At 37.2% G+C, this 19190-nt stretch overlaps 2 protein-coding genes across 9 annotated transcripts in view; both read right to left on the bottom strand.

The window, feature by feature from the left end:
- Positions 1-5616, bottom strand: part of LOC121963028 (uncharacterized) — a 54027-nt gene extending 48411 nt beyond the window's left edge. For 2 of the 8 annotated variants that reach the window (XR_006107192.2, XR_015775896.1), the window contains exons 1-2: positions 1362-1934; positions 172-333 (exon numbers count right to left, since the gene is read on the bottom strand). Coding sequence is in view for 6 of the 8 variants with exons in the window: in XM_088074626.1 (XP_087930752.1) it covers positions 172-263 (92 nt within the window). In the remaining 2 variants the exon portion in view is untranslated. Of the gene's footprint in view, positions 1-171; positions 334-1361; positions 1938-3001; positions 3369-4626 lie in introns of those variants that run through there. The other 6 variants (XM_088074626.1, XM_088074627.1, XM_088074628.1 and 3 more) reach the window with 6 other exon arrangements.
- Positions 5617-7390: 1774 nt separating this feature from the next.
- gca (grancalcin) lies at positions 7391-16702 on the bottom strand. Its single transcript, XM_042513312.2, has 8 exons — positions 16542-16702; positions 13532-13798; positions 11784-11853; positions 9941-9984; positions 9595-9742; positions 9133-9246; positions 8911-8969; positions 7391-8642 (listed from the first exon to the last, which is right to left on the bottom strand). The coding sequence occupies exons 1-8, from the start codon at positions 16563-16565 to the stop codon at positions 8616-8618; spliced, it is 753 nt and encodes a 250-aa protein (XP_042369246.1). The 5' UTR covers positions 16566-16702; the 3' UTR covers positions 7391-8615.
- Positions 16703-19190: the final 2488 nt, after the last annotated feature.

Genomic DNA, 19190 nt, shown 5'->3' with positions numbered 1-19190 from the left:
AAATTTGCACTGCAGTCCGATTAAATGGCCCAATCCAGCCATGATCGTATGTAAACATACTGACTGTTTCCTACATTTCCAACATCCAATTTAAGAATTCAGAGACCAAGCTGCCCATGCTCACGTAAATCAATCTATAAAACTAGCAAAAGATCTCTCTACACATACTACCTTCCATGCACTGTGGCGCTCTTCTCCAGCCCGCCTGGCAGAACCACAGACAGAGAATGGTCTCTCTCCAACGGATTCGCCTGCTCATCCATCTCGATGGACCTCAAGAGGAGTGAAAAGCCTCTCCAGATCTGAAGCTGTTCCCAGTGTCACGTAAATGTCCTGAAAGGTAAGAAATATTTAGAATTAGTGGAAAAACATTTGAACTCACACACCCAAATGATGTCTAAGAGAGACAAGGCTTTATTTCTAGGAACACCATACTGTCAGTGACAGGGCAGCCACTGTGAAATGTCTCACAGCTGCTGTAATACACGAAGACATGCCTTACTCTAACTGTCATAATAACACCGAGACATCTGAAGAGCTGCAACTAACAATTAGTTTTATTATCTATTAATCTGGGGGCGTTTTGTTATTTTTAATCATTTAGTCTAATGTCAGAAAAAAGACACGTTTTGCCCCAAAGAGTTTCCCTAAGACCCAGATGACACATTCAGATTGTTTTTGTCTAACAAACTGTTAAAAACCCAAATAGATTCAGTTTACCATCATTAAAGAGAATAGCCAGCAAACAGGCTCTTTGCTTTAAACATACTTTTAAGCAAGGTCATAGGTTTCATTTCAACATTGATGGGGAAACACAGAAGCAAGTATTTTAACTGAGGGATGCAGGGGACATGTCTCACAAAATATTTACAGAAAAGGTCCATTTGTTCCCCCCCCAATAAAATTATAAAAGTTTTAAAAAACTTCTATTTTCAAGAAAATTAAAGCCATATCCATTATAAATTGATGAGAAAAAAAGGCACAAATTGATGCACAAAAATTCCCCAGAATGCAGGAAACTGAACAGGAAAATAAACTTTATTTTTTCGACAATGTTACAGAAAAAAATGTAATAAAATATATTAAATTAATACTTTTAAAATTATTTATAAGTGTTTTTTTACTTTTCAGGAAATTTTCTTGTAACACGTTAACTTTGTTTTGCTCAATTTTGTTTTTTGTAAATAATAATAAAGTTAATAATCAGCACTGAACATAGTTTATCTGCGTCAAAGCTAAAGTAAACCCGAGTGCTACATCTCAGACACCTACATTTCAGCTAACTCCTTTAAACATTTTAAGCTAACATTCATGTTCCCAGCCTGTTAAAATAGCGAAAATAGTCAAATTTAAACGGTTACCTGAAAAGTCTCTTCAAAGAATGACAAACATGGAAGTCCAACTCAACTATTTCCTCCTTTAAAGTGTCAATGTTTGCAACTTTGCTAAACTTTCTCGAAAATTACGGAGTAACTAAACGGTAGCCGACGCTGTTTGGATAAATTAAGGAGCCTCTTTTTCTTCTTCCTCCGGGAATTAAACCACTCTCCGTCCTCACCTTTGACCTTTTGTCCTTGTTTATCATGACATTAGGGCAGCATCTTCACACACTTTGATTAAAGTCAACGCCCGCGGTGTATTTTAAGCTCGCAGTTCACCGGCGCGTGCCAGCGACACAGCTGTGTGGATCTGCTCATCAGCACGCGCGCCACCGGTCACTGCGCGGCCACTGACGCGCGCGCACGTGAGGAGGTGGCTGAGGACACTGTCAAATTACACCAAAATAAATAAAAATAAAAGAAACGGATTTTTTTTTTTTAGATAACTGAATTTGAATGAGAAAAAAATCAATATTTGAATCACGTAATCTGAAAAAGAATTTAATCAAACGAGTTTACATCACATCATTTATATAATTTCAAATGATTTAATTCAAATTCAGTTTTTCGACATATACTTTCGCCCATATTTGCTTGTCTTAAATATTTTTAAAAACAAAATTAAATTTTTATTTAAATACACCGCACCCAGAAATATTTTTTAAAAATCATATAAAATAAAAAATATATATATTATATTTAAATATTTATAACTATAATTATGCATTTACTTATTTATCCGTTAATCCTTTGAAACCTAAGCAAGCTGGTTTGCTTTCTATCTTCAATTATAATAGTTATGTGTTTTAAATTGCCTATAATTTTAAGTATTTTTTAAAATCATTTTTCCTATTGCTCTTTAATTTCTGTTTTTTGTTTGATAATTTTCAGGTAATTTTCTTGTGTCCTTTACTGTTTTCTTTGCTCCTTCCATGTTTTTAAAAAAAATTGATAAGGGTTAATTAACCTATGTACACGTTCATGTATTTATGCATAAACATGGCTTATTTCCTTTTCTGTTTTTCCCGTCCTTATTTATACAGTTAAATAATCGACAGGTTTGTCAGTTTGACTAAGTGCAAACATAGTTGACTACTTTTTTAAATACTAAAAACAAATGTAACATTTGTCAGGCTTACATTAAATCTACAAAACTGAAGTATTTCATTATTTATTTATCTATTAATGTCAGCTATTGCTGAAACACAGCCTATTTTCTTAACATTTATGTTTGTTCCTGCTAGTTATGCTAAATTCAAGTATTAAAGTCAGCGAAATAAGCAAATTTCTTCCCAAACATAAACACTGTAATCATTGGCTCAGTGGTAAAAGAGTCAAAGAATATTCAGTGCTATTTTTTAAACTGATCCTACTGTAAAATCTATTTCATTAATATTAAATTGACATCACTAAGTCATCTTTTCCCACAGTGTATCTAACTTGACAACATGCATGCAGCTCCTGCCTGTCCTCGGCCATGTTGTCCAAGCTGCTGACTTCCAAATAAGCTTAAACTGTTTCCCCAGTAAGAGGGATTAGTGCTTCTAAATGGCTGCGTCTCTCCATGCTGCCACATCCACAAACTCTTAATTATCTATGGATTCATATGCTTTTGCACTTACCCGTGTCCACAGATTCTTCCCATTCTCTGTCAAGTCTTCTGTGTTATTGAGTGGTAGAAGAAGAGAGGTGGAGGTAGAGAGAGAGGTGCTGTTTCCTGTAATCCCTCCTGTTTAGCAGACAAACCACCACACCTACAAGCCCTGCCCAGTCATGTGACATCACTTTGCACGTTTGTGTTTGTGTGCATGGACTGTGTGCTGGTGCTTTGTGGGAAATGGTGGAAAGGAGGGGGGAATTAACAGGAGCACGGTAACCTGGTCAACCTGTCTGCTGCTGATCCTCTTTTTAGGATACAATAATTGCTGATCAGCTATTGTAGTCCATTATTCAGCAATTTTCGCAGAATACAGCGCTGAATCAACAATCCTGCAAAAAGAAAAATCTTTATCAGACAGGCAGAAATACAAATATCTCCTCTGAGACACCAGAATAAACGCAGCTACTTCTTTGGGCACTGAGTTTTGCACAAAAGTGTTTTTGCTCCACTGGAAAATCACACTCTCCTTTTTCTCTCCACCTCCACCCGTCTGTGTTCATGTCAGTCCTCTCAAAGCTGTTAAGGTCTACGGGAAACACATGTAATCACTAATTGAGTGGAAGTAGTTGAGGCAAGTTGAGGGAGGGGTGTTGACCAAAAATAACACCTGGGACACGTTACATTAGTGGTTCCCAACCTGAGTGACGGGGGCCCCATAGGCGGTCACAATATAAAGTTAATGGGTCACAGTACAATTATATGAAAAATTAGATATTTTTCTATTGCCGATATAGCCTTTATTAATCATTTTATGTATGTTATTAGGTTTGCTCATTTAACATAAAAATGATTATAAAAAATTAATAATAATACTTTAAAACCTTGATTCACATTATTTTTCTAGTGCTGCATTCAGAGGCCTTTCACTAACTTTTTTTTGGGGGGGGGGTTAAACATGGCTTTTTTTTTCTTTAAACCTTTTTGGCATGTTTCTATTTCTTTAAAAAACTTTTGGTCATTTTAAAATTTTTTACAAAAATGATACCATTTATCACACCCGCAAACTGTAAATATAGTAATCACGGTTGGATTTTCACATTTTTGACGGCCCATGAACACATTATGTGGGAGGAACGCTTGATGCATTTTCACATATTTGGGGAGACCGCATATCACCAAGAACAGGAAAATGAAATAGTTACTGTTATCGAAAAAAAATACTCTCGCTCCGCAGCAGGAAACCACACTTCAAATTTAAAGCTCTATGCAGAAATTCACTGTACTTAAAAATAAAGTGTGTTTTTCACAAAGTTAACATGATTGTCAGTCAATTCAGAATGGACCTGCAACCGAGCTTTTGGGCCGTTACCCACATGTTGGGAACCACTGATGTAGAGCATCATTGCGGTTTATTTTGACAGTACTTCCTTGTACTGTATGCAGGATAGAGTAATTATCGGACGGTTATGACAGCTCTGATTCAGAGAGGGATTTCCTTGGTTTTGTTATATGTGATAAGTTAGCCATGGGGCAGCCTGCAGTGGCATCATGCAAAGCTCTTGATCATCTGCATACAAAAAGAGATCAGTCGCACACAGTTCAGTGGGAGTTTTGATCAAATTAAGCACAAGGCACACATGTTCTCACCTCCTGTAATCTTGTAATCTCATTGTGAAGTCTGTGGAGACTCTGTGCCGGTTGATGAACTTTTTCTGATGACTCACAGATGAACAGAGAGCTTGTTCGTCACACCATCCAGTCTGTCGCTCTGTATCATCGCTCATCATGTTGTGAAATGGAAAGGAGGTGCGGTCAAATGTCTTCACCGGAGGACAGAGATGGATTTAGCTCGGGCCTGTGGCGTGATTTCAGGGCCTGGACCTGTGATGGCGTGACGGTGGCGAGCCCTATTTTTCCTGTCAAAGGAAATCAAACTGGCAACAATATGAATTCATTTCTCGTCAACTGTTAGCATTCATATAGGCTGATGTAAACTCAGGAAGTTTTTGCCCAGCAGTGTAGAGAATGTGTACCGCTCGATCCTTGTCCTGTTTTTCAGTCTGAACGTACAGGACACAAACGCTCTATTTTGGCTGTTTTACTGTCACTAGACACTTTGGCAGTGTGGTACTGGAAGCGTTCTCCTGATGTGATACAACCTATTTTTGTCATGTTTGAACAAGGTGTCAAAATTCATCACTTTGCTTCTAATGAAACATGCTGCACAGTCACAGAGAGCTGCCAAGAAGGTCACCTCTGCTTTGGAAACATCGTTCACGCTGCTGGAATATAACCAGGGAAACTCTGCAAACGTGGCAGCTCTCCAAGCAGTTTTTAATTTTGCTGACTGGAAACGATAAATATTTGTTTTACTTTTTTTTTTAATTGATGCTCTTGACTCTCAGTCAGTTTTATATGATTTAGGTTGACCACATTGCCAGTAGGGTTGCAACAAGATAATTTCATGATACAAAAAGCATCTTAGAAAATACTGGGGTGTCATAGTATCTTGGTATTGAAGAATTATTATTATTATCAGTTAAAATGAACCTTAACCTGTTAAAACTTGAGAACACTGGTTTGATTTGAACAACAAAATTACAAAAATAAATAATAATAATAATAATAATAATAATAACAAGTAATAATACATGAACAAACAGTGGAAAGTACAAGAAAATTCCATGAAAATTAGAGAAAAAATAAAATGCAAAAAAATTAATTAATTAAAAATTAAAATAATTTTGTTACATGATTTTAAATATGTAATTATAATCATTACATATTAGTGTAATGCTGCAAAGTGCCATGAGCTGGAATTGAACCCACAGCCACTGAGCCAACAGACCTCTACATTTCCTCTTTCCCTTGACATTTTTCCCTTACTTTTTAAAAATAATTTTACCTTTAATTGTGACTTAAGGCACACCTGTGTGGTGATGTGGTTTAAAAGCAGCAGCTTGGGGGGAGGATGTTGGAAAAGGAGAAACGCAACCACGTTTTTGATCTTGAACATAAAACTGAAAAACTGAAGCAAAAACAGAAATGTTGTAATTTTTGTTCAGCAGATACATAACAAAAAAGGAAATCCTCCAGTAAATGCTGCGGCTGCAACACAATAAATAACCTCAAACTACTATGTGTTTATTGTTAAAAGGAGTTGTCAGTTATGTTTGCATAAAGTGAAACTGCTGACACCCATGTGACAGTGACATGCTACACCAAGCACTTCAGGGTGTGTCCACCTCTGCAGAGCGAGCCACCTGCTTTTACTTCACAACTACTGAATCTGCAGTAAATTCACATAAAACATTTAGGTTTCAGGCATTTCAGTTTATGCTGATGGCATTATTATTATTATTATTATTATTATTATTATTATTATTATTATTATTATTATTATTATTATTATTATTACTACCATTATTATTATTATTATTATTATTATTATTATTATTATTATTATTATTATTATTATTACTATTATTACAATTGGGGATTTTATTATTATTATTAGATAAATAAAAAAAATAAAATATTATATTATATTATTTTACAAAACAAAACTTGAGGTAAAGCTGTTATTATTTCATTTTTCTAAATAAAATTATTGACTTGGCAGCACAAAAACATGAAATTTATAGACTACTTATTAAAAACTATTGGTTTTATTAAGGTGAAGATTAAGGGGGTTGGCACGCGCGCGCTCACGTGGACACCTTCTTCGGTTTGTTTTGAATTAGTGCCATCTGCTGGACAGTCTGTGGAATTACACCCAAACACGGTGACATTTAACCAACATTGTGAAATTAAGTTCTTTCTTCTGTAAATGAAACAATTAGTCTAAGAAAATCACAAAGGTGTGATTAAATTTTTTTTTTTAAAGTTTATTAATATAATAATACTATACACATATAATAATACTTTCATACTACTACTTCAAATGATAACAGTAAAAATAATGATTATTATTTTATTATTTTTATTATTACTCTATTATGCAGAACAAAACTTATAGTAAAGCTGTTATTATTTAATTATTCTAAATAAAATACTTGAATTGGCAGCACAAAAAAAGTAACATTTATAGATTACTTATTAAAAACTATTGGTTTTGCTTTCATTAAAGTGGAGATTGACAAGTCAGAGATAACGGGGAGATACTGGGTAAGAAAAAAACAAAACCAGATTTCCAGCAGAGCACTGGGTGTTTTCTTTTTATTCTTCTCGGGCACAGATGTAGAACAAAAGTTGCTAAAGCCTAACTCGACCTGTCCAACGCCTGAACAGTCTACTGAACTTTCATGGGATTTGCAAACTTTTGCACAGATTAGAAAACTTGCTGTACTGGATATAAATGTCACTTTTTGGGGGGGTGCGCGCAATTGTATAAATTAATAAACAGAATGCATACTGATTAGAAAGTGTTTAATGTGAGTAACAAAATGTGATGTTTACGACAACATGTCACGATCATTAATAACAGGTATCAGTGTGGATTTAGATTGGCTCACAGTCACTTTGGCTTCTTATCAAGTTAAAGGGACAGTTCACCCCAAAATCAAAAATGCATCTTTTCCCTCTCACCTGTAGTGCTGTTAAGCAATGTGGAGTTTTGGTTTGAGTTGCAGCGTGTTGGAGATATTAGCCACTCAGGCTTTTGGTGCTCAAAGAGCCAAAAAAAATACACTGGAGTAACTCGCCATCAGTGTTTCCCTCCAGAAATCATGACCTGCTGTTGAGTGAGTTTATTTTTGACTCTTTGAGCTCCTCAAGCTGAGCAGCATCTACTTCCATTATACTGCAGTGAAGGCAGACATCTCCAACACAAATCACAAATCACACCAAAACAACCGTAATTCAGAAACAGCACTACAGGTGAGAGGACACATTCTGAGGCGAACTGCCCCTTTAAACACCAAGCTAATATGCATCTATAAGAATGACAAAGAATGAGAAAATGCACTTAAACTGTATGAAATTCAGTGTAAATCAGCGTCATGTTACATGGAAATGCTGCTAACATTTAATCATGACTCATGATGCTGCCATCACTAAGTTATGTACACAAAAGGGTTAAATATATAAGTCCGTACATTCAGAGGTTAGAATGGCACAAACAGTGTCTCACAGGACAGAGTGTCCTCAAAGTATCTGTTCACTTTGCACTGGCTTTCCAAAATGAGAGACCCAAAGCAGAATATTCAGTTCAGCAGAAGATATCTGATCAATTCCTACATTCTTTGACTAAAACTTTTCATTTCTTTAAAGACTCTGTGTAATTTTTAATGTTTTACAGCATTTCTCTAATTATTGAAACACATATTTTGCAACTTTTATATAGAAAGTGGTAAATCTACACACAAGGGCTTAAAAGACTCTGACGTGTGTTCTGGTTCCCTCTAATATAGCGTGTTTATATGAGTGTACACCTGAAACATCCTCAGCACCTCCCTTTGTCACACACAAGACTAAAGCATCACAGCGAGCGTTAAAAACAGCGGGTACTTCCCTGTTGCGGCCGTTCAGTCTAATACTGGCCTCCCTTTGCGTTCCCGTGAGGCGGCGGTCCAGAATCCACCACTGACTGGTTCGTCCGGCGCCCCGACCTCGTGGTGTGGAACGGACGGCGGAGCTCAGATGGCCATCGTGCACTGGATAAACTGTGAAGAGGAGGAGCAGAGAGAGAGTCACCCACAACTCAGGTTTGGAAATCCACAAGAGCTCAACCGAAGACACTGACACTGTTTCACATTCACACAGTTTCAGACCGCCTTAGTCGCTGTGTGTGTGTGTGTGTGTGTGTGTGTGAGGTTGTGTAGTTTCAGACCGCCTTAGACGTTGGGAAACTACACAACCACGACGCCCTGTAAAGAGCACACATGCCATTATAGCCAGATAACAACACAAAGAGATAAAACGGAAACTTACATCGTCATACTGGAAGTTGACTGATCCCTGTTGCATGGTATCTCTCCGTTTGAAGTTCTCTGCAAAAGAAGAGTACACAAACACCATTTTAATAAAACGTATTTGAAAAAACAGAGATAAGGACGGGGATTACGGGTGCAATGAACCCGTCTGCACACGGGTGGCCGTTCACTGAGCGCGTTGGCTCATTTCGAACACGCGTCCCGCTTTGGCGTCTCCTACCCGTGAGAGCTCGCAGTTTGACACAGCAGGCCACGTAGTCATCGAAGTAGATTCTCCCTCCTTTGCTGTAGCGCTTCATGATTATGTTCAGAACCTGAGGACTGACGCGGTAGCCTGATAAAGCGGGGAAAAAAAAAACTGTTAGTTTTGTCATTTCAGTACCGTCAGCGACAGCTACCAGTGTTTAAAAAAAAAAAATACCTGCAAGAAATAAAAGAAATGACCTGAAAAAATGAATCTGAAGAATTATAATAACTGTGTAAATAATTTTTATATATTATTTTAATTACGAAAACCAGACAATCGGTGACAATCGGTCCCATCGACAGATCACTCCACTCTGCACCGATTTAACGACTTCGATTGAGTCCAATTATGTGTCATTCAGCATCCTGATCACCACTGGATGTGTTATCGCCTTCACATTCAACATTCATCATGTCAGACCGCTGATACTCTTACCCATAGTGCCGATTGCCTGAGTCATCTCGTGAGGTTCGACGGTTCCACTCCTGTCCTGGTCAAACACCATGAAGTTCTGCTTCCAGCCGTTGAGAGCGGTGAACAGCTCCTTGAACTCATTGAAGCCCATCTTGCCTGTGAAGTCCCTCTGATGACAGTCCGGTTAAGCCCGAATAAACCGCAATGATAATTGCTGCGAGGTGTAATTGGAATGAAGACAGTTGAAGGGTCATGGTTAGCACCACACCTCCGGTCAGACTTTTCGACAGTTAGTAGCAATGGACAGGTTGCAACACAGACACAGAGCCTTGTTTCCAAATGAACCTTGCTGGTACAGAAAGGATACATCGAGCATTGCGATCATGATCCTGCATGTCTCCAGGCTGAACGCTGTCAAGATAGTAAAACATATCCAGAGTTAATTAAGTCATGTGTAACGAGATTCACTTTCATGACGTAAATACGTACGACTCTGTGCTATAGACTTTTATTTTTTGCACAGTGACAAATCACAATCATAACTGGTTATTAGGGTAGAAAACAGGCCTACATGTAACTCAACACTGCTGCGCAAATTCTGCTTTCATTGATTCGTTTTGGAATATTTTAAGACAGTCCTTATCGACGGCTGTTTTATTTATTCCACTGAGGAAAAAGTGGTTTTGCTCCCCTGAAGCTGATGTGGAAGGACAAACATGTTTAAGAGCATTTTAAAAGTCCAGTTTTTGGTCTGATTCATATTGTCTTGTTAAAAAGTTAATACATTTCAGTTATGAAAAGGGTTTTCTTAGAGCAATGCACTTAATCTTCTGTGTCTTTTTCCCTTTTGCTATTTAGTGTGAGTTGTCCAATGTGTCCAGTTCTGTAAACCACAAATAAGTTACATCCGTATGTTAAATAAGCATCATATCAATGTTTCTAAAGTAGCGTAATATATGAGCACTCTCACCAAGATCTCGCTTTCACAGGACACAATTACTTGCACAACACAAAAATACATTTTATATTTGAGAACCATTATAAAAATGAATATGAACATCATTTTATGATTTAGAAAATGTTTTATTGTGATTATAATGACTTGATTATTTAGGATACTTCTGTGCTGGTGTACTGATCCCAATTATTGTGATTTCAGTTACTGTGCGTCCCTCTGCTGACCAGAACTGGAATATAACAAGTACATTTACTTAAGTACTGTACTTAAATACAAATCGGAGGAACATTTACCTTACTTGAGTATTTTAACCCTTAAGCTCCTAACGCATTTGTCCCTAATGACAAAAAATGTCAGCTTCCCCAAAACTGCTGTAAAAATATTATATATTAATATTATATTGTCCACTTTAAACGAGTCAGTCTTTTAAAAGTACTTCAGCCTGAAATATACATCAAATATTAATTATATTTTTAGGGGTTTTAACCCTTTAAAGGCCAGTATGTTTACATAACTCCACAGTTTTTTATAAAAAAAAAAAAAAAAAAAAAAATTCCATACAATACATTTCAAGGAGTATTTGATTATTATTATTATTATTATTAGGACCTGATATGGGTCAATGATTGGCAGCAACATCGATTTTGATGCATCATTATCCAACCAACCATTATCCAACATCAACAGTGACACACACCATCATTTCAGTATCAAGGCCACCTTGCAGAAAATAGTAAAAAGTGTGAAATTTGGCTCCATGCTTTGAACGGGATACAGTAGCGTCATCTGGTGGACAAATGTAAAAATTAAAATTTGAAAGCTAGTAGTCCAAAATGAGATCTTAACATAAAGGAATGCATTAGTTTATGTTAAGATAAACGTGGGATCAAAAATTGCATTTTCAATGGTTTTCAGTTGGACATTTTTTGTCGTTAGGATCAAATGTGTCGGTTTTTGTGTAGCTTAGCCATTTTAGGCTAATTTAAAGAACTTAGATGACAATTTTAAAATCTTTTAAAAATGAATATCCTCTGGCAAATTAGAGCTATATTCATTCAACACAGCCAAAGTGGCTTGGGGTTAGAGGTTGTTAAATGCATGACATAAATACAGCTTACAAACATGTCCTGCACGACTAAAACACCTGACGGACTTAAAAAGATAGACTAAAGCATTGTACAACAACTCATATGAGTGGTCTGAGTGAAGAGTCAGTCGTCCTCTTTCGTGGAAGGGAGAGTCGGAAACTTACGTGTGTAGCTGCCGGAGAAACCAGACTGGGTCAGACACCTCTGCAGCTCCTCTGCATCGACCTCGCCGTCCTGTACAGAGCAGGAAGTGAAATTCGGTCATGTGTGACTCTCAAATGAATAAACAGCGTTCTGTGGTGACTGTTCTGCTGGTCAAGTGTGAAGTGATGAGTGCAGAGAAACACAGAAGTGCAGTTTATACTATTGCTGAGTGAGAATAAGGACAACAACAAGAAATTAACAGAGAATGAGTCCAAAAACACAGCGTTCTCCGTTACGTCATTTTTAGTCGTATCTAACAGCAGATGCAACAAAGCACGCCAGTTTCCACGGCTGCTGCTGCTTCCTTTCAGTACCTTTGTTAACCAATTATTTCATTCCCATGGCTCACAATCTGGAGCGATACATTTGGCATCTGGTCTGTTTTCTTTAATTACATAATACGCCTTCATGCTTTCTTATTCCACATGATTGGCAGTTGTGTCTCGGGATGCGGGATAATATCGGCACGTCATCGGAATCAGCAGATATTGGCTTTACATTTAAATATCAGAATCGGCCAAAATGTCAATTTCTGCCGTGAACATGTACAAAAGATCAAGCCAAAGTTGAATTATTTCTCTTATTATACAAAATGAATGAATGATACATACATTAAGGGCCATCATGATAAGAGTATGCATAATTTGATGTTAAAATCCAAGCACAACTACACATCCAGTTATCAGTGAATATGGGGATCATTGATATTGATACCATTATCGAGACTTCTTTACTGTCGCTCTCAGTTGTGTTTTTAGTAATTAGGAAATAAACGATTGCGTTTTCATTTAAACATTTATTTTGAAAAATCATTAGTAGTTTGGATTATGTATCATAAGATGATTCGAGCTCATGATAGGACATTAAACAAACACAAACTGTCCGTTTTATATCGCTGGGAAAACCAATTTCTCACCCAAACAACTGTATTAATCAAGCTTCTTGCCAAAATCTACAATTTCTTTTTCTTGATGTAACATTTGAACACATCATTGTAACGTTTCGTTTACCTTTGCCTCATAGTAACTTTACTGAGCGGACCTTGAACGCAGCGCAATGAAATTTATTTAGCTAACTAGCTCTTATCCTGACGATTTCAACTCAGAATTCAACACCGGATTACTATTTTTAACTTTTTAACTTGGGTGTGCTTACCACTGCTGCTTTGAGTGGATAATAATGAAGATAATCAATGTACACGGACCAGAGATTAGATTAAAATGACGTGCCTCGCCTCGAGATGTAATGTTACACTATACTGGAGAATGAAACCCAGTTTCGATCCCCATACCGAGTTATCAGAAACACAAACATAAATAGCTGTCCTATTCAATTTAATTTAATTATGAAAGTGTACTGTACTGTATTTCACATTTTATGTGGACTTTCTAAATCTTCCATAGCTTAGCAGGCAGTTTGGACAAAATGCAAAAAGTCTATTGTTTGCAACACCTAAAGACTTTTGCAGTAAAACAGTGAAATCATTAATCTGCACTGGTGACCTTTGTGACAACTGAAGCGGAGTGGAATCAGGTAAAGACAGAGCCCAGATCCATGTCAACATATTCACGAGACCTGCAAAGACAATCTGTCAAGAGAGAATTTCTCATTCTTGCCCAAACTTGAAAAATGAAAACTGTGGCTCTTACACGGGCGATGTGTATGACGTGTGCTCTGATAAGACTTGAGGAGAAATCTCCACACTCACCTGTCCTGCGATGGCGGTGAAGTAACCCCACATTGGATCGTTGGCGGCTGGGGCCGGGGCGCCGAACGAGACGGGATAGCCTCCTCCATAGGCGGCATGTGGTGGTGCGCCCCCCATGGGTCCGCCCATTTGCCCATGCATGGGCCCCCCCATATGGCCCCCCATAGGGGCTCCCATTGGCCCTCCCATTGGTGCTCCCATGGGCCCACCTGGCATTCCTTGGGGCGGCATCCCCTGACCTGGCATTCCTGGCATTGGACCCCCATACTGTGAGCAGAGAGCAGAGCAGAGAGGAGAATCAGGACTGTATGAAAAAAAGACAAGCGGAGGAGGATTACGTTTCGTGCCACAAGAGGAGAACATAATTTTCCTCTTGTGCATGAACATGTTCTAACATGGTCTCAACAGCAGATGCACAATCTATAGACTTTCAGAACCTGTCAGCTTTAAAGGCATGCTAGGTAAGGAGTGCTTGCTTAAGGAGGGCAATAGTCCCTATTACACATCACTGAAAGTCACTGCATTTCATGCTCAAGGATCACACTTGGACTTTGATAACGGTCTGTGTCCCCGGAGCATTTTTCTTTTTCTGAGCGCCTTTGTATCTTTTCATTTGTTCCCAATCACTGCGTATGCAGCCGCCCACAGTCGCCCAACGTCTTTTTCACAACGCCCTGGTTTTTCTGTACGGCAGCTACGAGTGCTTCTAGTTGAAAATATCCAAACTTATGATCCACTATGTCACTTTTTTAAAAAAAAAATTTTTTTAAAGGCGATGGTGATGTCACTGCTACTCCTTTAACTACTGCATGTCAAGATCAGCCACTACTTTCATGCTCAAGAAAACACTGTGCATGTTTATCCACAATATTTATACAAAGCACATACTTTATACTTTACAGAGAAACACCACATACGTTAAGAATTCCAATATGTTATTTCCATGGCCTAGGGAAGTTCAATCAGTACTTTTGGACCTGAACTACTCTCTCAAAGCCAGAAACCAGAGTCTCAAACATGTGATGTCATCAAGTATTAATGGGGGCCGTATTTTGTGGACCCACTCTGATCTGATCTGATTTGCAGTGAAGTTATCACGTGGTCAGTGTTCAGTTTAAGTTTTAGTATTTCCTATCCCCCTGCTTTTGTAAACATCACAGGCACCTGTGCAAAAAGTCTGTGGTTATCAATAACCCGGTTATTACGGGGACTATTTTTTTACCTACATTGATGTCATGTTCTACCCATAATTCAGCAGAAATTATCCACCACTGTGTTGGAAGTGCAAGCAAACAGGCGGTCAGCATTGAAAAAAACAGCCTGAGAGAGGAGCACTTTAGGCGAGGGGGGAGTGGATCATAAAAGCCATTAATTCACAAGAAACAGATTATTGATTTTCTCACAAGTGCTCATCTGCTAAATGATCCTTTTTTTAATGCAAAAAAAATCTAAGTAAGGAAAAACAGAAGGCCTTCGTCGTTCAAAACACTTGCAATGAAAGGAAATTCAGTCTAGGAATAACATTTTAAGTGTTGCCTTATCCTGATTTGATGCAATTTTCTGAACTTTTTCTGAACTTTTAAGGCTGTTCTATAATTTGCCTTTGCCCTCTTAGTTATTATATTAACATTACTCATCAAAAATATCTTTGTGTAATGATTTCGTTAAAGCCTAAATAGTCATCCCTGGATTTGTTGCAACATCAATATTGAGGTATCTAGTCAAAAATATTGTGATATTTGATTTTCTACATATTCTTCCCCTTATTCAGGCCCAAATGGATTTAAAGGAATAGTTTAACCCCTAGATGATTTGTATATTGATATTCACCCGTCTTTCATTGAATTTGGGAAGAAAACCTTTTTTGGCATGCCTCACTTTCTTGAAAATTCTGTCGTGTGCCTGCACCGTTTATGCAGAAGTGTTTTAAATATTAAGCTTATAGCAAACAGACTTGCAACAGAATGACATTTTCCAAATATGATATTATATTATTATTATTATTATTATTAGTCTCAATGAACCATACAGGAATGAAAACAGAGTTTTTTGAGTACTTTTGCCACACTACATTTCTCTTTAGCATTTAAGATGCAAACTACAAAATAGGGAAGGAAAGAAACAAAGGACAGACAGACAAATTAAGGAATAAAAGGGAATGGAAAACTGGATTTTGTTCTTTAAATACTTTAAGTTAAAAAACAAGTTTTTCTGCACGGGAAATGTAAGATCAATTTTTAAGTTACAAAGAAGTAAAAGTCATCATTCTCAAAACTGTGACTGCTTCCTTTTTTTAAACAGCATTTACTTGCACTTATACTTTCAATACTCGATGACACTTGATGTCATAAAATTACTTTTGACTCTAACAGATGACTTTAACTTCAATCAAAGTCATTGTCTGGTAAGAAATCTGTACTTTTCTGTCACTGCTCTCCAGGCAGACAGATTAAAATGTAAAAGGGTGTGTTTATTTTCCCTGTAATCAATAATGAGAATGAGTGCATTCACCCCACATCATTATAGTATGCCATATACTTATAAAGGCTACTTGCCTATACAGGGTAAGCATTATACTGAACTAACTATATGACAGTTTTAGATATAATATTAGTGAATGGGCTTTTCAGATGAGTGTTACAGGCCTGTCACACTGTGGGTCACACCTCCTCAGGCCCCTGTGCACACTTTATGGCCTCAAGGTAATTGCTGGTTCTGCTTACTTTTCTTAAACGTTACTGTCATTCTGGAAAACATTTTTTTTCAGTCTACTTTCAAGAAACTGGAGATGCCGATATAGCTGCTAAGCCCCAAATTAAACTGAAAAAACGGCGCTATTGCAGCAAACTGACATATGGACATCCACCGTGTAACAGGAAGAGCAGGAAACCTGTAACAGAACATCTCGTAACATCGGAAATCCACTGAAACTCAGCCCAAAGCTAGCTTTACTGCTCACCACCGCGAGTCTCCTACCCCCCAAAATCCCGCTTACACGCCATTTACTCACCCCGCCGTATCCCGGATAAGCCATTTTACGGAATAGGACAAACTGTCACAAGTTTGATATCGTTGCAGCGTTTTTACACTGTACCAAAGTGTCTGTCACACGGTGGGAACTTCCGATTGAACAGCTGCTACATCATATCCGAGCTAATGAAAGTTGCCGGAAGTGCTTTGACTAGTGGTGCCGCTGACCAATCAGTGAAGAGCTATAGAAAAAGACCCGCCCATATAGTTTCAGTGCTGCGTTTATGTACCCCGCTGAAATTCGACACCCTGAAACGATTATCAAAATAAACATTTAATCTTAAAGTTACACAGCATTTTAAAAATACCAAAATAATCATATCAATCAGCTTAAGATAAATTAATGCACAATGGCTCCTCAATGCCACATTTTGGTAACTTGGGTATAAAATTCCTAGCCGCCATAAAAGTTAGGAATTTCCACTTTCCCAGTATCCTTAAACTTCTCATTGAAGTATTTCCACTGTCTTTCCTTCCGATGTTATCTCTCTTAAAATCCTATTTATGACCTTTGGATGGCGCGGGGAGAATGAGCAAAGGTTTATCATGCAACAATATGACGTGTAATTTTGGTTTTTCAACACTGGAGATCCACGCAGCGTGTTTCTACAGCTTTTTAATTTCAGGGAAAATGTATTTGGCTGTTTTGCATGGCGTCTTATCACCACTAGATGGTGCTGTTTTGACTTTTACCTTATAAGCAATATGTTATTTTATTTCTTTAACCTGGCAAGGGTATTAATTAGTATTACAACTGTTTTTTACAAAACAGCTGAAAGTGTTTTAGATATATTTTACACACACAAAAACAATAAAGAGGAACAAGAAGTGTGATAAAATGGTTTAAACATAACAAACGTCAGACACTACATTAAAAATTCTGTAATTTTTTTTATCATACTTCAAATGTGCAAAACGTTTCTTAAGGTGCAATAATTCTTAATATGACTGTCTTAACTGCAATATTTGGTGCAATATCTCAACTACAGCGATCCTCTTTACAATTACTCAAATGTGCAGTATTCTTCTAACTCTTGAATATAGGCTATATTTAACATGTTACACTTTGTATTTATTGTATATATTCTAATTGTTATTCTTAATTATGTATATTAGAGTTGTAGCTTTGCACATATATTTAGTTTTTATACTTTAACTCACATTGTAATATGAGGCACAATTTTATTTTACACACTCTACACACTCAGCACATTATCTATATTATAATGTATTTATTCACCAATTAGTGCTAATTATTACTGTATTTCTCACATTTCTATTTTTTACACACCAACATTCTCAACATTTTATACATATTTTGTTTTAAATGTGTAACTTTTTACATGCTGTGCCAATGTTTCCTCTTCCTGTATTTCTGTTTTATATTTTATTTGATCTATCAGTTGTCTGCTTTATTAACCCTGAAAATAAAGCCTGACAAAAAATATGAAAAGCTTACAAAGCATGATCTGTATGATGTCAGAGACAGTCAGCTGTGATATGAATTTATCTGAAGTAACAAGGTGAGAACCCGCAGCTGTGAAAACGATTACAGGAGCCACATCTGCACTGTATTTCACCCTTCAGTAAAACTGAAGAGGAAGCGGACTGTGAGTTCAACAGAAAAGCAGCGCACTCGGTCTACGGAAAGCAGGTGCAGGAAAATGTGGGTGGGAAGGGTACAGAGGGTGCCATAACTTCCTGTAACCACAACAGAAAGTTCAAGTGTGAATGGCTCCGTGCCTGACGGTGCTGCAGGATCTCGAGGGATGCAGCTACGACGGTAAACATGTTGATAGTGTCGATGGGAAAGTTTGTAGAAATAGTTGGTTTTTTTTGGCGAAATGCTTACACAGCGTTATAATGAATTTGCTACTATGATGAAGGTCCCTGACGAATGCATACTGTACACAAGAATAATGTGTTCAGATGTAACCCAGGCAGAGGTGGAATGTAACTAAATACATTTACTCAATTACTGTACTTAAGTGTGAATTTGTGGCACTTTACTTGAGTCTCTATATTACTCAGCTGCATTTCAGATGGAAAAATGTTTCTTTTTAACTCCACTACATTTATCTGAAAGCTTTAGTTACTCAAATAATTAGGATTTTTTCATAAAAAAACATAAAAATATGACGTTTTGCTATAAATTCAACTACCCAACCATTTATACAAATACAGCGGCAATGATTAGTCAATTAATCTATTAGCAGATTGACATAAAATTAAGTCATTTTGTAATTGATTTTCAATAATTTTGAGTTTGTTTTTGCTCCTTTCTTAAGATTTCACCTTAAATACTTGAATTAGATGTTGCTGATTTCCACATTTTGATGCAACATTTTAAACGCAGGACTCATAACACTGTTTTCACATTGTGGTATTAATACTTTTAGTTAAGTAAAGGATCTGAATACTTCCTTCACCACTGAGCCCAGGTGGAGATCTGGGGCTACTGTGGTAGAGTGATGATGCTTTGGTGCTACTTTTCTTATTCTACATTTTTAATACACCCCTGTCTGCACTATTTCTTTCTTTATTTTAATAAAGCTGATCATACACACACATCCTGCTATTCAACATTGTTATTCTTGATTACGCATTGGGAAACTATATTTCTGTCTTT

Source organism: Plectropomus leopardus, chromosome 24 (genome assembly GCF_026936395.1).
Source record: "Plectropomus leopardus strain MGB_pleo_1.0 chromosome 24, ASM2693639v1, whole genome shotgun sequence".
In the NCBI taxonomy this organism is placed as follows: Eukaryota; Metazoa; Chordata; class Actinopteri; order Perciformes; family Serranidae; genus Plectropomus; species Plectropomus leopardus.
This window is presented reverse-complemented; position numbering and strand designations above follow the sequence as displayed.

Excerpts from the sequence above, each read along its gene's own strand:
- gca (XM_042513312.2), bottom strand. The coding sequence starts at position 16,565 with ATGGCTTATCCGGGATACGGCGGG. Across the intron at positions 9,985-11,783 it reads TTTCTCCGGCAGCTACACAC|CGTTCAGCCTGGAGACATGC; the intron begins GTAAGTTTCCGA and ends CTATCTTGACAG. Across the intron at positions 9,743-9,940 it reads TCATGATCGCAATGCTCGAT|AGGGACTTCACAGGCAAGAT; the intron begins GTATCCTTTCTG and ends GACTGTCATCAG.